Source organism: Diceros bicornis, chromosome 3, assembly GCF_020826845.1.
Source record: "Diceros bicornis minor isolate mBicDic1 chromosome 3, mDicBic1.mat.cur, whole genome shotgun sequence".
Classification (NCBI taxonomy): Eukaryota; Metazoa; Chordata; class Mammalia; order Perissodactyla; family Rhinocerotidae; genus Diceros; species Diceros bicornis.
This window is the reverse complement of record NC_080742.1, coordinates 25175095-25193131: the sequence shown is the minus strand read 5'-3', so window position 1 is coordinate 25193131 and position 18037 is coordinate 25175095. Positions and strand designations below refer to the sequence as shown.

Below are 18037 nucleotides of genomic sequence, written 5' to 3'. Positions count from 1 at the left end.
TAATACCTAGCTATGATTTCTCAATAAAATCATTTTCAGTAGAATAAGGGCACTGTATGCCTGAGTGGCAAGGAGAAAGAATTTTGCCCAATCTGTATTTTTACTTAAGGTTCTCATAACACCTGGAAAGCCACTGATAATTGATTCTATGAGCCTTTGGCACATCTTAACTCCCCAAGGACTATTTGTTTGCTGTAAACCTGACTATTCTGATTTAGCCCCATTTTTCAAGTACTAATCCCTTTGACAAGGGTCTTCCTATATGATCCCTGCTCCTTCCTTCTAAAAAAGGAAAAAAGAAAAAAAAGAAGGTTAGAGAAGACATATTGCCCCTGGAAGGAAATTTACTGGTTGATATTATGTATAAGAAACTGTGCTAAATGCTTTATACACATTATCCCATGAAATCTATTCATCAACTATGAGGAAGGACCATCTCCTGATAGCACTACTATTTTTTCTCTTATATCCTATTTCCTCAAGTCCTAGGAGGTAAGGTATGTATTTTCCTTGTCCCTCATGGCTACTTTCAACCCATTTCTTCTCTCTTCCCCTTCAAAAATTCCCATATCCTTTTACATCTACCAGTGCTACCCTTTACTACTGTCATCTACTGACCACATCCTATCCAAAATTCAGGGCTGGCAAAGAAAAAGGAAAATAAGCCTGATGCCAAGTTAATCAATAAACGGTTGAGAGGAGGATGACATGACAGGAGGGTGCTACCTCAGGATGAGCCTGAGAGTGGATATTTGAGCAGACACCTAAATGAAGTGAAGGAGTGACCCATGGAAATATCTGCAGGAAGAGAGTTCCAAGCAGCGGAAACAGCAAGTACAAAGGCATTAAGAGAAAAATGAGCTGGTTTTCTTACAGGAAAACAAGGTCAGTACAGTTGCAGCAGAGAGAGAAAAGGGTAGAATGGTAGATAAGGTTGGGGCCAGATCATATTGGCCTCAGAAAGGGCTTTTAATTTTAAGTATGATGGGAAGGAAGCCAATGGACGGTTTTAAAGCAGAAGAGTAATAATGTGACCTAATTAATACTTTAAAAAGGTCACTCCAGCTGCTGTACGGAGAAGAGATCATAAAAGGGAAGCGAACATACAGCAAGACCAATCAGGAGGTAATGAAGTGGTCCAGGTGAGAATGATCTAAGTGAAAGGTGATGGTAGCTTTGACTGGGGTGTGACACTTCAAGGAGACAAGAGGTCACTTTTGCTTCTTTTAAGAAGGGAGATATTACCGATTGGAACAGTCTAGTGAAAAGAGAAAACTGATAATGCAGCACAGAGACAGAGGATAATCCAGAAGCAAGGTCCTAGATTAGGTAACAGGAGGTGGGGCCCAGGGCACCATATAGAAGAGTTGTCCTTAAGAGTCAGAACAGTCCATCCATTTTAAAAAAGGGAAGGCAAAGTATATGAATGAGCAATAATGTATTGCAAGGAGGTTGCAGGATAGGCAAACATTTGAATGAGTATGTGTTCTACGACTGCTGTAACAAATTACCACTAATGACACAAATTTATTATCTTACAGGTCTGGGGACCAGAAGTCTGAAATGTATCTTACTGGGCTAAAATGAAGGTGTCAGCAAGTCTGTGTTCCTTCTGGAGGCTCTAGGAGAGAATCTGTTTCCTTCACTTTTCCAGCTTCTAGAGGCTGCTCACATTCCTGGGCTCATCCATCTTCAAAGCCATCAAGGGAGGATCATGATTTTCTCATGCTGCCATCTCTTTGGTTCTCTTTTCTGCCTCTTTTTTCTACTTATAAGAACTCTTGTGATTACTTTGGACCCACCTGAATAACCCAGGATAATCTCACCATCTCAAGGTCAATTGATTAGCAACCTTAATTTCATCTGCAACCTTAATTCCCCCTTACCATGTAACCTACACATTCAACAGGTTCCAAGGATTAGGAAGGGACATCTCTGGGGGACCATTATTCTGCCTATCAGATAGGCTGGTAAATTTGGTGATGGAAAGATTGCTTCATATTTGGTGAGAGTAAGAAAAGAGTTCATTAGCTGAGAATAAGGAAGGAGAAGGCATGAAACAATCTCTGGAAGTGAGAGAATGACCTGACAAAAGAATATGGCAAGGTAGTGCTGTGGTTCCAGCTGAGGTTTAACTGAGAAAAGTAAGTGAGGTTTCGTGGTTTTCTCTGGCCAAATAAATTGCTAGGGTAGGTATCTCTGATATGTAGAGGTAAGACAGAAGATCGACATTTAAGAAGTATTAAGGTGGGGATGGAACAGGAAGAGAGTGGGTAGGCAAAGATTTGAATGTGTATACAACAGAGTGATTACAATGAAGAACCACGGGAAGAAGTGAAGACTGGAGGTGGGGGAGGGAGAAATGAAACTGCGAAGAACTGTAGTAGGGTCAGTGAATTGTAAGTCACAAAGTGATCAAAGAAATGGCTGAGGTGGACTACTAAAGGAAGTGAGTGGTGAAGAGAAGGTGGAGATTAAAGTGAGATGCTTATAATTGTGATGTTAGAGGGAATGAAGTTTTTGATAACAACAAGGTCTAGGGCATGACCACGGGAGTGGGTAGCTGCTGGAGAAGGAGCAGAGATAACAGAATCTTAGAGGAAGAAAGTGAAGGAAAGGAGAGGCCATGGATGATCTATAATTGGAAGCTAAAGTCATCAAGAATTGACTGAAGTAGTGATGGAAAGAAAGATAGTGAGACTGGTGCTGAAGCAGTCAATGAATGAAGAGGAATGATTAAAGGGAAATTCACTGCAATAATGACAAGCAGTGGTGATATAACCTGATAGCATCTCGTGTACGTATGTTGAGGGAGGAATCCCCTGGACATGAATAAATTGTAAGGAAGAAGGGAAAATGGAAAGGGCAATGGGAAATAAAGAGGACACCAATATCTCCTACATGCGCCTTCTAGTACCAAAGTATAAGAGGAAAAATAAATCCCCACTTGAGATGGCTAAAAAGAAAGCAGTAAGCTCAAAGAATAACCAGGTATCAGTAACAGTATCTTTCAGAAGGCAACAGGAACTTCCGGAGAAAAAGTTGAGGATATAATGGATTTTGCTGACCATGAGCTCCAGAAAGTAGAGCAGAGGTGTTTGTGGAAGAGTTGGGGGTGGGTCACAGTAGTGGGGAACTTGAATCAAATTAGGCTATGCACAAATCCACGAAGACAATGACAAGAGATGACATGGGAAGTCTGAACTTTTTGGGCAAAATGAGGTAAACAGGATGAAAGGCGTGACTGAATTAGTTTTCATGGTCGCTTAGAGGGTAAGTCAAAAAAAAAAAAAAAAAAAAACTAGTTCTAACTATTGCCTCCTTAATGAGACTAGCCTCTTCGCCACAGCAGCTTGCATGCTGCCCTCTCCCTCAACACACATTTCCTCAATTTTCTCCTTACCCAGGATATACTCCATGGCTCAATATTATAATTTCTCCCTTGTAAAAACGCTTAAATCCTTCACTCCCTTTTCCTCTGCACCTGCCCCTGATTGTTGCTGAATAATAAAAAAAAAAAAAACACCATCTAATCTAACTTTGTTTTTTGTGTGTGTGAGGAGGACCAGCCCTGAGCTAACATCCAATGCCAATCCTTCTCTTTGTTGCTGAGGAAGACTGGCCCTGGGCTAACATCGTGCCCATCTTCCTCTACTTTACATGGGATGCCGCCACAGCATGGCTTAACAAGCGGTGCATCGGTACACGCCCGGGATCCAAACCGGCAAACCCCGGGCCACCGCAGCGGAGCACGTGCACTTAACCGCTTGTGCCACCGGGCCGGCCCCCTAATCAAACTTTAAATTCATAAATACATATCTCAAAGGGGCACTCAACACTGTTCAGCTGCCCTACATTTCCACAGCATGTTTGCTTTTACCACTTTCCAAAACAACTACTTCAAACCTTTTCCTTTCTCCTCAAATCTTCCACCCCAACTGATGACCATAGTTCTTATTTCACCAGGGAAAACACAAGCAATACATAGGACTTTCTCATCTTCCTACAGCAAAATTGGCCAATCTGTCTGCATCTAGATTCACACTTTCTGCATTCCCTCTCATCCTTGCTCCTGTCAAAGACCAATCCCTTCAACATTTCTGCTCTTGACTCTCTCACCTCTTACCTTCTCAATGATTTTGGCTCCTTATCCTTTCCCCTACAAGATTATTTTTCTTTCTCTCCTATGTCATTCCTATGATATAATATCACCCATCTTTTAAAAAAACAAAAACAATATCTCCCACTGTACATCAAAACTTTTTTCACAAGCATTATTTCCAAATGCTGTCACCTCTTCTTCAGTTTGCTTTCATCTCCTCTAGTTGAGCTCCCTTCCTCAATTTCCACTAAGACTGCTCTTGTCAAGAGCAGCCTCTGTCCACATCATGTTGACAAATCCAATGGTCACTTTTAATTTTTATCTCATTTGACCTCTCAGGAGCATTAGATAAAACACTTCCTTCTCTTAGCTTCTGGGAGACCACTGTCTTTGTTTTCTTCCTACCTTGGTCTCTTGTGCTGGCTCCTCCTCCTCTGACCACCAAGTACTGTACTTGATTGTGGTAAGAATGGTTCCCCTGATCACTTTCATCTATATGACTTCCGAAAGCTAATCTTAGCAACTCTTATGGCTTTAAAAACGATTTCTATGCCTGCTAATGATGACTCCTAAATCTATATCTGCAGACCTGAATTCTCCCCAGAACTCCAAACTTTGTATCCACCTGCCTACTTACATTTCCACTTAGACATCTAAAAGGTACCTTAAATTCAACATAGTCTAAGGGACTTCTTGATTTTCCTCCCTAAATATCTCCTCCCAATTTTTTCCACCTCATAAACCAACACACCTATCTATCCCGTTAGTTACTGAAGCCAAATATCTTGATGTCATCTCTGATTCCTCTTTTTATTTTTTTATCTCACAACCAATCTATGAATAATTCTGCTAACTCCAAATCTAAAGTATATCCAGAATCCAATCTAATAACTTTTCACCACCTCCATGCTAGTACAAGTCATTATTATGGCTCACTTGGACCACTAAAACAACTTTCTCACTGATCTCCCTGCTTCTATACTTGTCTCTCTCCTAAAAATCTATTCTTCAAAGAGCAGGGAGAATGATCTTTTTAAAACATAAATCTAATCACATCACTCTCTTTCTCAAAACCCACTAATAGTATCTATTCACATTTTAAATAAAAGCCAAAAACCTTAGTTAGCTTACAAAGTACTATATGGTCTAGTCTCTAGTCACCTTTGCAATCTGCCCCTCTCCCTCCTGCCTACTCTGCTCCATCCACATTGCCCTTCAAACATGTCAAGTTTATTCATGCCCAGGGGATTCCACACACACAAAACAAAAACAACAAACAGAACTAAACAAAGACAAAGAAAAAGCCAAAAAACTGTGCTGGATCATCTTATCATTCAGATCCTCAGAGAGGCCTTCCCTGCCTACCTAATCTAAAACAGCTACCCAGTTATTCTCATGTTACTTGAATTCTCTATATAATATTTATCATTCACTCTGATATTTTTTCATGTTTACTTATTAACCTCAACTTTATCCCTATCTACACCTCTTCACATAGCCATAAGTTCAAGAATATACTAACCATAACAGCTTAAACCACTGTATCTAGAGGCACATTATTAAATTAATGAATCCCCATTCTACACACTGTAACTTAAAGGAGTTACTTTATCTAAGGACATACTTGCTAAGTAATAAAGATTGAATTCAAAACCAGGTCTATTGATATTAGGTCTTAACTGATATGCGTATTGTCTCTGTTACTGCTATTCTGATATAATTTTCTCTTGCCCATCTTTTCCATTCATATTTGGGCATTAAACTTTATGCCATAAATAACCAGGTTCCTTAATCCTTTCTTTTAATTCTTTCACTTGCAACATCAAGGTAAATATGTGTGGGCTTGAAGACAGTATCTCAAGCATCTAAAGAGGTTTACAAAGAGGATTTGAATTCTACATGAATGTAAACTCATACCCATCACACTACAAGCAAAAGTGGCTATACAAATTTTACTTTTAAATAAAATTTTATGTAAGAAAAATATCCATTGATAATTACATTCTGCCATAATTATAAACTATGTTATTAAATTTATAAAAAGAAAAAAATTCCTGAAGTAGCTAGAAACTAGCAGTTACTACAACAAAATTTTCCATTTCAGGATATGTTAGGGCACCAAGCAGAAATTAAACACCAAGCTATTAAACTGAAAGAAAAACAAAAATTTTGATGAGTCAGTCTGAACTCATGTGCCTTCAAGAAGATTGATACCAGGTTCTCACCTCATGTAAGGGAGGAAAAAAGCATACTCACAAAGAGAAATGGGGCATAAAGAGCACATACAAGCAAACACTCAAAAAGAGAACTCAGATAAGAAGGAATGAGGGTAGAAAGAGAAGGATCCAGACCATATGCTCCAGATTTCCTAATACTCTGATTCATAATTCTACTCTTTAACTAAAATTTAAACTCTCAAATGATGCAAAGTAAGCATCAAGTTTGCACAGAACCAAATAAGACACAGTTTATAAAATCCATCCCCATAAATTACTTCCAACTAATCAGAATGACTGAAAGATAAGGTTCACAGAAAGCCTTTGATGAGTCAAAATCCAATAAGAAATATTCTTCAAAATAGTATGTTCCACAGTGTCATAACTACAGCCAAACTACCCAAATCCCTGGGCCGGCCCCATGGCTTAGCGGTTAAGTGCACATGCTCCGCTACTGGCGGCCCAGGTTCGGATCCCGGGCGTGCACCGACGCACCGCTTCTCCGGCCATGCTGAAGCCGCGTCCCACACAGAGCAACTAGAAGGATGTGCAACTATGACATACAACCATCTATTGGGGCTTTGGGGAAAAAAAGGAGGAGGATTGGCAATAGATGTTAGCTCAGAGCCAGTCTTTCTCAGCAAAAAGAGGAGGATTAGCATGGATGTTAGCTCAGGGCTGATCTTCCTCACAAAAAAAAAAAAAAACTACCCAAATCCCAATGCCTTTACCAAAAAAAGTACCCAAGTTTTCTACTTACCAGTCCTAAAATAACTCATAACTGAATCTCTAGTAATTCCAGGAACCTTGCAGGTAGAAAATAGCATTCGGAATTGATTCATATCTAGAGGAATATTTCCAACTTTATGAACAGGCAATTTTTCTCTAGTGAAACAACAAAAAAAGTATTTTTTATAAGAAGTCATTATAAAACCTATAAACTAAACAGTCACAACTGTAGCATTCATCCCCAAACTAAATTAAGCTTCTCAACATTTTGCCACCTGAGACTTTGAGTAAATCTGTTACTAAATTCACATAACTATCCTTACTTTCTTAACAGCTGCCAGTAGCTCAAGTTATGCCAAAGACTTATACTTCCTCTTTCCAACTGAGTGCCTTCCTGTGGAGGCCAATAGTGTTCAAAATGGGGCGCAGGACCCGCAAAGTTGACATTCAGTTGTGATGGCGCACGAACATCCAGGTAGGCAACATTCAGCCACCACTCCTCCAGCTAAAAGAAATTAAGAACATCAGCCTAACGCTGTTGATAATATTTACATGTGTCACTGCCAGCAAGAAAAGAAAAAAGAGCTATATCTGTTCTTTTTTCTTTAATTACTCTTCAACACTTAAAAACACATTTTCTTGTTTTAAATCATCAGATATTGAAAAATGCTACTGTGATCATGTCTTTCTTTTGGAACTGAAGGATCTTGAATACTATTCAGTTTAACTACATTATCAAAAACATGAAACAAGAAAGCACTGAAAAGCGACCTTCAGACAGATCATATTGAAGTCACAAATACCCAACAAAGTACTTAGGTGTGTTTTCTCAGGGTACCTGGGGTATAATAGGCATTCAACAAATCCTTAAATATAACAATTATTAAGGCATTTACAATTTTCCTTTCCCAAGCAAAAACTGAAATACTAAATCAGAAATATAAAAACTTTTCAGTGGACTTAAAACTAATTTAGATTTTTCACAGACACTACTTTCTGTGTGTCCCTCTTTCACAATATGCAACTGAATTTCACACATAAGTAAGCAGATCTCATCAAATTACCTGGAGTTCTTTTTTAAGAAATTGATGTTATAAACTATAATCAGTCATTCAGAAAAAGATATAAGTGAAAAAGATACAAGCATTAAAACAACTTCTTTACCTTTACCCTGATTTAATTAAAATCATTCAAGGCTCAAGATTGAGAATAAAGGAATCTAGAAGCATAAAATTTTATTATTCCACCTTAGGCATCAATGGCTGATGAAAAGATCAGCTTGCTTTTTATTTCTAAAACTACAAGATAGTTAAAATCATTAATTCTAGACTAAGGCAATGTTTTTTAATTATGAAAACTCATCCTCTGGTTCATACTACAGAAGTAGAGTAGTTTAAGCTCAAGAAGTCAAAGAAGATTCCTCGTGCAAAATTACTGAGATCCTCAATAATTATTATACCAACATCTCCTCAATCTATCTAACTGAAACACAGAATACTCATAACCATTCTCCAATTTTTTAATGGCCCTTTTTCTCCTATGCACCGTTTAATATTTGTATGCCACTTATGTGACATGTCTATTTCAGTGTTTTGGGTTTTTTAGGCTACGATTACCTGGACAAAATGTCTCTCTGAAGCATGGTCTACAGATCACCTGCGTCAGAACCACAGGGACTAGTTGCTAACGTAAGGATTTCTGGGCCTCCATTCCAGAGATTCTGAATCAGAATCAGTGGTCCCAGGAAATCTGCATTTTAACAAGTTCTGCATATGCTAAGAGAGGAGTCCACTCACAACACTCAAAACTCTCCAGAATTAAGTGATTCATTCATTCTTTTGGATGATGATAATGACAACAATGACTGCAAGAATTTTTACAGTAATAATTTTAAAACAAAAGCCATGCACAGTTTTTTTTCATTCTTTAAGCATCAATTTTCTAATTATAAGTACAATAACAAAAATACCCAATTTTTTTTTCCTTTTGCCCTTTCAAGTAATTTCTGGTGCAATTCTCTTCCAATTCCATTTTGAAATTTTTTGACAATTTCTTCAGTTTTCTTATATTCTTTTTCATTTGCAAAGGGCTTTACTATAAAGAAAAAATATGCATTAAAGTATTTAGACATCAAGTACCACGAACTCACCTCAATTATTATTACTTACACAAATCTTAAGACTCAGTTATGTAAAACAACTATGTATTATCACAGCAGTCCAATAAGTTATAATAATTTACAACATGAAAATGGCTGAAAAGCAATGCCGCAAAATACTATAAAAAATAAAACAGTGAATATTATGTAATCTGATAATCATGCTCTGAAAAATTATTTTAAAATCATTCTAGATGATAGTTAAATTGACAAAGACAGGGCCATCGTCTACCTATTAGCCTAACAGGAAAGTAAATCCTATTTAGCCACAAATAATAGAAATTAAGTTCCTTTCCACTAATGTTCAAGTAAAGCCTTGAACATTAGGTATGTGATGCAATACGTATGTAAATTTAAGTGTAAAGCCTGCCCAGAGCAGTTTAGGGTGCCTAGTGGCCAATAATGGTTTCCTTCAAAAAAGAAAAAAAAAAAGGATACAGGGTTCCTAGACCATGAAAAAGTGTTCTGAAAATTAAGCTATAGATGAAAGTAAATTAGAAATCAAGGGACATTAATGTCTTCCTTTTGTTTTATTTTGTCTCTTCAAAGTCTTATCTTGAAGTCAATTTAAAAGCTGTATTCAGGGAGAGTACAAGTGAATAATCAAAAACAGTGAATAATCAATGAATTTTTCAAAAAAGAAACTGGAACTTCCAGATGAAAGGAGATAAGAAAAAAGAAGAGAGAAAAAGAAGACATAAAAACTCTATCAGAGGGCTTCCAGTCAATGTGAACTAAGTACATACATTTATCTCCACTCCTAGAAGCTTTCTAAAATGACAGTGAAGTAATAAAAAAGGTATAAATCCATAAGGACAAAGAAAACGAAAAAAGAGAAGAGAGCAGAAAAGTTAACAGTTTACAAATTAGAAAACACATGGGAAACCAGTGACTGACTTTGTAGGATGGAGAAAGTTAATATCTAAGGCCTGGAGAGTGGAAGGCAGTAGGAGATAGGGTAGGGTTAGGTGCAAACCAAGAAGCAAGACAATTCCTGCAGTAGAATCCCAGAAATGTTCAAGAATTCAAGACACACGGACTTCCAAAGGCAGGGGGCGAAGTGAGGCTGAAAACAAGAGGACTGCTTGAAAGTCTTTAGAAGCAGCAGACAACCACCCCATCCACACTTGTTCCTGTATATATTTTTCTCCACTCTAGAAAGCCAGGAAACTTCCTCCCAGTGCTAGTAGAAAGCTGGAGGTTTACTCTCAGGAGAAGTTGAACTAGACAAGCAGCATACATAGATTCTAGCCCATAATGAAAAAACAGGGATTACAATGAAAGTATACACCTGGAACAAGGAGTCCTCCAGCCCCCTTCCCCTACTCAGCTCCCCAAACACTAGCAGTCAGGCTTATGCCTTCTAAACAAAAGATAAGAGGATTCTTCTGGGGGAAACTGATCCGAGTATCGGTATCTGGCTATGCCCTAACAGAACTGCTACATCTCTGCCCTATTACCCCACAAGGCTTACTATAAGACCCACTAGTCTTGAAGTCCTACCCACGCACACAGAGTTCCCAGTCAGCTTTTTAAGGGTCTGACTCTTAAATATGAATAACTAAAGATTGCCAGATATTTGAGGAAAGCCTCTCACATGAGTCAGACACCAGAACAAATAAAAAAAGGATTGGTGATATCAAACAGTAAATAGGCCAAAAAGGGAAAGGCACTAATAATGAAATGGAGATAACTTTTTAACTAAAAGCTGAGCCCAGAAGGACCTAGATCCAAGTAATAGGAATTCCAGAGAGAGCAAAGAAGGGAGGAGAAAACTATCAAAGAAACAATATTTTTAAAATTTCTCAGAACTGAAGAACATGACTTTTATTTTTATTTTTTGTCAGGAAGACTGGCTCTGAGCTAACATCCATTGCCAAGCCTCTTTTTTTTTTTTTTGAGGAAGACTGGCCCTGAGCTAACATCTGTTTCCAATCTCCCTCTTTTTTTTTTTCCTTTTTTCTCCCCCAAGCCCCAGTACATAGTTGTGTATCATAGTGGTAGAGTTGCAGCTTTTCTATATGGGACCCTGCCTTAGCATAGCTTGACGAGTGGTGAATAGGTCCGCACCCGGGATCTGAACCAGCAAACCCCAGGCCGCGGAAGCAAAATGTGCACACTTAATTGCTGCACCACCAGGCCAGCCCCAGAACATGACTTTTAAATTAACAGAACCCACTGAGTGTTCAGAGAAATAAATGAAAAAACCTACACACCAAGGGACATCATTGAGAAATTCAGAATGGTAGGGATAAAGAAAAAGGTTTTCAAACGCATCCTGAGAGTAAAAAACAACAGGTCATACATAAAGAATCAAACATCAGAAGGGTGTCAGATTTCTCAAGAACAAACAGTGCCTTCAAAACTCTTAAGAAAAATCATTTCAACCCAGAATTCTATACTTCACCAAACAATCAAGTATGAAGGTAGAATATGTTCATGTTTAGGTCTTAGATTCTTTTCCTTCCAGACACCTTTTCTCAAGCAGCTACTGAAGATGTGTTGCACCAAAATGAGGGAAGAGAAAGGGGAAGACAGAATCCAGGAACCAGACAATCCAACACAGGAGAGAGAGGTGAGGAGAACTGCCAGGATGAGGGCCAAAGGAAAGCCCCAGGGCAAGAGCTGTCCAGCCAGCTCAAGAAAAGTGAACACTGACCGAAACAGAAGAGTAGAAGGCCCCAGGACGGATGTCTCCAAAAAGAAATGAAACTAAGAGTGTCTTTAAATTCAGGGATTTTCAGCGTATTGAAATGTTTCGAACTGAATTAGTTATGGATACAAAGCACCAAGCAAGTGAAAAATGAGGAAAAACAAAATGCAGCAAAAATGTAATCAAAGTACACTGAATGGTTCTCTTGTGAATAATTGTATAACCACAAACCCTAAATGGACAGGTGTATTAACTGAAATAAATGCTGATCTAAATCAGGTTTCACCTGACTTAATTTAATTTAATCCCAAATGGTGATTTTGTACAACTATATTGACAGAATGAGAGGGAAAATGTAGATCTGTTGGATTGCATATACGTTGGGGGTAGGGAAAGGGCAGGTAGGGAGTGTAGAGAGCTAAATCCACATCTTTTTAGGAACTAATTTATGATACTTACAACTAAAAATTCCAAGAAATAGTAGTATAAGAATGTTAGTTTAAATCCAGAGATAAACAAAACAGGAAACAGATAAAATAGTTGAAAATGCTTGCCCGAGGGAGTGGGATTTGCAGGATTCCCAGTGTAGGGGCGGGAGAAGGCAAAGGATTACTACTTTTTATTGTAAGCCTAATAGTATTACCTGGCTTTACAAACTATGGAAAAATTAACATGAGAGAGAAAGATAGAAAAGTTTTGGACATTTTAAGGATACTTTATCATGAGCCTAGAGGAAAAAGCAATTAGATCCTCATCAACTTCTAATGATTTCATAGTTTTCTAAGTTGCTAACAATATTGATATACACTAGAAAATTACAAACATACCTGATTCAAGGTATTTTTTTAATGATTCTTCAAGTGAAGGAACAGGCAGTGATGGAAGAGAATCCTGGTACTGAAATGTTCGTTCTTCAGTTGATGTAGCCAATTGATTTTCCATGATGCAATCACAATGGGAAATCTAAAGAAAAAAGCCCTCACAACTTCAATCTCATAAATATTCTTACATATGCTAGTTCCAATTCACTAAGTCAATATTTAGGGACCCCAATATACCCAGGACTTGGTCCTAGTTCTTAACGAATTCATAAACTTGTGAGAGAGAAAAACCAATCTTTTTTTTAAACAAGTGCCGACTCGGGGCCAGCCCGGCGGCTTAGCGGTTAAGTGCACATGCTCCACTTTGGCGGCCAGGGGTTGGCAGGTTCAGATCCCAGGCGAGCACCAACGCATCACTTGTCAAGCCATGCTGTGGTAGCATTCCATATAAAGTGGAGGAAGATGAGCACGGATGTTAGCCCAGGGCCAATCTTCCTCAGAAAAAAAGAGGAGGACTGGCATGGATGTTAGCTCAGGGCTAATCTTCCTCACAAAAAAAAAAACAGTGCAGACTCAAAGTGCTAGAAGCCAAGGAGTGATCAGTGACTAGTATAATTTATTGAGCACCTACTATTTGCCAAGTACTGCTGTAGGTGTTATAGAAAACGTATTCTCTCCCTAACCTTCATATTATCTCTGGCGGCATTTACTACCATTTTACATACGGAGAAACCCAAACTCCGAGACTTAGTAACTTGCCTAAAGTCAAACCAACAACTCAAGCCCAGATCTGTTTGACAACAATCTTCCAAGTATATACAGGCTAAATGATAGTGGATGAGGGGACCTGTGGTAGGTCTAAATGAGTAAGTATAATTCAGATGTAGAAAAGGATGGGCTGAGAGAAAGAATTTTGAAGAGCAAAGTATGAAGAAGTGTGGAAGAGTCATTCAACTGCAGAGTTATACAATATTACTGTATACATAAATCACATGACAAGGCATTATCACCTAATTGTGCAGACGGCATGTGCAGATACACAAAATGGGTTCACATATCCCAAAGCAACCTTCAACACTTTCCACAATGTATTAATTTTCATCAGAGAAATCAAACTAACCCAAAATGTGAATAAATTGTACAAGTACTAAATGAAAAATTAAATTTCTCAAAGAACTTAAATTACATAAATTTAAGTATGTCTATCAATTAAATTATATATTAAAATGGCAATTGAGAAATCAAGAAACATTAATATTGAATAAGAATTTCCTGTCCTTTCAAATACTACTTTTTAAAACTAACAGCAAAGCCAAACAAAATACTCCACTCATAGAAGGTTACAGAATAAACCATCAAAAACAAAGGTATGGCAAAGACTGTTTTCTGCCAATATTATTTTTCCTCTTCTTTCTTAACAGAATCCTGAGTTTTAGCTGGGGATACAGCCAAACAGCCATATCTTTCCTACCCTCCCTTGGAGCTCAGTACGCTTTGTGATGCACGTCACAAAGGTCATGCCCCTAATGAGGACGACGTGTGCTCTCCTGGTGCTTTCTCTCCTTCTCACTGCCCGGCAGGTAGTGCCAACTGGAACAGCACCTTGGATCCATTTATGGAAGCCATGTATCGAGGTTGTCAGAATCTTCCTACTAGCTCTGGACTCCTTCCTCTAGATGTATGAAAAAAACTTTTATCTTATTCATGCAATTGTATTTTGGGCTATCTTTGTTAGGGTATAAGAGTTTAGCCTATACCACTAATATAAAGAGATAATCCAGGCGAACTCAAGATGGCGGCGTAAGCAGACTCGGAACTCACCTCCTCCCATGGACACAGCCAATTTACAACTACTTGTGGAAAAATTACCCCTGAGACAGAACTGACAACTGGATAAGAGGAACTCCTGAAACAACGGACAATCCTAACTGACGTGGAAGAGGCAGAGACTTCCTTCTGGAGAGGAAAAATGCCGCCTTCACAAGCCGCCAGCTTCACGGCCACCGGGAGCAGCTCACAGGTACGCAGCCTCCCTGGAGGCGCGGGGCCCTGAGCCAGGGAGCGCCCCCGCTGTGGGCATTTTGTGGACCCAGCACAATCGAGCCGAGTGGCATAATATCTGACTTTGCCTGCTACTAAAACAGTGGGGAGTACCCCAAGAAAAGCTGGTTCACAAAGAAACTAAAACCGGCTCTTAAAGGGCCCACGCAAACTCACCCGTTTCAGAAAGCATCCTAAAATCACCAGAAAGGTGCACAATGCTGTAGTGAAAACAGACTCACCTAATAGGCCCTGAGTGCATCTCGGTGAGGGGTGGGACCTCTCCAGGGACTGGGACATTGGCGGCGGCCATTGTTGTGGCCTGGTGTGAGCGTGCTGACACAGACGCCATTGGAGTTCTCCCTGAGGCCTGCTAGCCCAGGTCTGCCCCACCCGCTAGAGCACCGATTTAATCCAGCTCAGCCAGGGCAGGCAGCCCACCCTAGAGACTGGCCCCACCCAACAACAAGCCCTCAGGCAACTTGTGGGCCTGCATAGATTGGTGACTGGATTCTCTGCAGCCTGGCAACTGAGCTGACTTTAGCGGGGCAGGGTGTGCACAAGGAGCAGGTGGAGAGTGTGGGGCGGTGGCAGAGTGTGTGGGGCTCCCGCCATGGAGAGACTGGCTCCACTTCGGGAGGTCGGGGCACGCACACGGGGCAGGACTGTGTTGACTGTGTGTGTGGACCTGTGGGCAGCAGGGCTTGTCAGCTGCACAAGACTTGTGTTTCTCAAAGACCCACATAGGGGATTTGCCCCACCTTCCAAAGCCTGAAACAATTGGGTGCTCCTGTGCCTGAGGCCAGCCCCACCCAGCTGCAATCCTCAGAGAGGTGACAAGAGACCTAATAGGCTAGAGGCTTACAGCAATTGTAAGGCCCTGAGCCTAACAACCAGCCACGCTGGGGGCCTACTCACTTAAAAGAAATACTGCAACACAAATGTGGTATTAGAACTTGCAGCCAACTGTGCTGGGGCTCCCCGCACCTGATAAAGAGACTGAAGGGCCCACAACAACTACAAGCAGCTGAGCATTACAACAGCTGGCCAGGAGCATAACTCGGCCTCCCTGGGCGCCTACAGGGAGAGCAAACAGGCCACAACAGAAGGACACACGTAGCCCACGTAGGGGTCACCCCTGGAACATCAAGAACCGAGGGAAGCACACTGGAAGCCTCCTAAGGCATCACTTACATAAGGTCACCTATCCAAGAGCAGGAGACGTAGCTGACCTACCTAATACATAGACACAAGCACAGGGAAAGAGGCAAAATGAGGAGGCAAAAGAATACATTCCAAGTAAGGGAACAGGACAAAACCCCAGAAAAGGAACTAAGTGAAACAGAAATGAGCAACCTACCCGACAGAGAGTTCAAACTAAGAGTGTTAAGGATGCTCACTGATCTGGGGAGAAGAATAGATGAACTCAGTGAGAATGTCAACAAAGAAATGGAAGATATAAAAAAGAACCAATCAGAAATGAAGAATACAATACTGGAAATGAAAAATTCATTAGGGGGACTCAAAAGCAGAGTAGAGGATACAGAAGAACGGATCTCTGAGCTGGACGAAAGACTAGAAGAAATTACCCAAGGTGAACAGGTAAAAGAGAAAAGAATTAAAAAGACTGAGGACAGTCTAAGGGACCTCTGGGACAACATCAAGCACACTAACATCCATGATATAGGTGTCTTGGAAGGAGTAGAGTGAGACAAGGGGGCAGAGAATCTATTGCAAGAAATAATAGATGAAAACTTGCCTAACCTAAGGAAGGAAACAGACATCCAGGTACAGGAAGCACAGAGAGCCCCAAACAAGATAAACCCAAAGAGGCCCACACCAAGACACATCATAATCAAAATGTCCAGAATTAAAGATAAAGAGAGAATCCTAAAAGCCGCAAGAGAATGTCAAGTTACATACAAAGGAAACCCCATAAGGCTATCAGCTGACTTCTCAGCAGAAACCTTACAGGCTAGAAGAGAATGGCACGATATATTTAAAGTGCTAAAAGGAAAAAACTTACAGCCAAGAATACTCTACCCAGCAAGGTTATCATTCAAAATGGAAGGAGAGATCAAAAATTTCCCAGACAAGCAAAAATTAAAGGAGTTTGTCACCAAGAAACCAGTGCTACAAGAAATGTTAAAGGGACTGATTTAAGGGGAAAAGAGAAGACCACAAATAGGAAAAATTATCTATTTCCATGATAAGAACGTAATGGATATAAATGCACAAAAAAGAGGTTAGATATGATATCAAAAACATGAGGGAGGAGGGGAGTTAAAGAGTACAGCTTTCAGACAGAGGTCAAAATAAAGTGACCATCAATTTTGTATAGAAGAAGAAAAGACAGGGAAGGACGACTAAAACATTGAGGGAAAAAAACAGTTAAAAAATGGCAGTAAGTATATACTTATCAATAGCTACTTTAAACCTCGATGGACTAAATACTCCAATTAAAAGGCATAGGGTGGCTGACTGGATAAAAAAACAAGACCCATATATATGCTGCATACAAGAGACACACCTCAGGCCTAAAGACACTCACAAACTGAAAGTGAAGGGAGGGAAAAAGATACTCCACGCAAATGGCAATGAAAAGAAAGCTGGGGTAGCAGTACTCATATCAGACACAATAGACTTTAAAATAAAAACTGTAAAAAGAGACAAAGAAGGGCATTACATAATCATCAAGGGAACAATCCAACAAGAGGATATAACACTTGTAAATATCTACACACCCAATGTAGGTGCACCTAAATATATAAAGCAATTATTAACAGACATCAAAACAGAAATAGACAGTAACACAATAATAGTAGGGGACTTTAATACTCCACTTACACCAATGGATAGATCATCGAAACAGAAGATCAATAAGGAAACATTTGCCTTAAATGACACACTAGAACAGATGGACCTAGTAGATGTATACAGAGCATTCCATCCAAAAACCGAAGAATACACGTTCTTTTCAAATGCACATGGAACATTCTCCAGGATTGATCACATATTAGGCCACAAAACAAGTCTCCATAAATTTAAGAAGATTGAAATAATACCAAGCATCTTTTCTGACCACAACGGTATGAAACTAGAAATCAACTATAGGAAGAAAATCAGAAAAGCCACAAATACGTGGAGATTAAACAAAATGCTACTGAACAACGACTGGGTTAACGAAGAAATCAAAGGAGAAATCAAAAAATACCTGGAGACAAACGAAAATGAAAATACGACATGCCAGAACTTATGGGATACAGCAAAAGCAGTTCTAAGAGGGAACTTTATAGCAATACAGGCCTATCTCAACAA

The 18037-nt window shown here is 39.6% G+C and overlaps 1 protein-coding gene across 5 annotated transcripts in view; it reads right to left on the bottom strand.

Moving 5' to 3' along the window:
- CROT (carnitine O-octanoyltransferase) overlaps positions 1-18037 on the bottom strand; it is a 56462-nt gene that overhangs the window by 33308 nt on the left and 5117 nt on the right. For 4 of the 5 annotated variants that reach the window (XM_058524755.1, XM_058524780.1, XM_058524774.1 and 1 more), the window contains 4 exons: positions 12686-12821; positions 9017-9141; positions 7371-7552; positions 7079-7203 (listed from right to left, as the gene is read on the bottom strand). In XM_058524755.1, the coding sequence (XP_058380738.1) occupies positions 7079-7203; positions 7371-7552; positions 9017-9141; positions 12686-12800 (547 nt within the window). In that variant the 5' untranslated portion in view covers positions 12801-12821. Of the gene's footprint in view, positions 1-7078; positions 7204-7370; positions 7553-9016; positions 9142-12685; positions 12822-14961; positions 15167-18037 lie in introns of those variants that run through there. The other variant, XM_058524768.1, reaches the window with a different exon arrangement.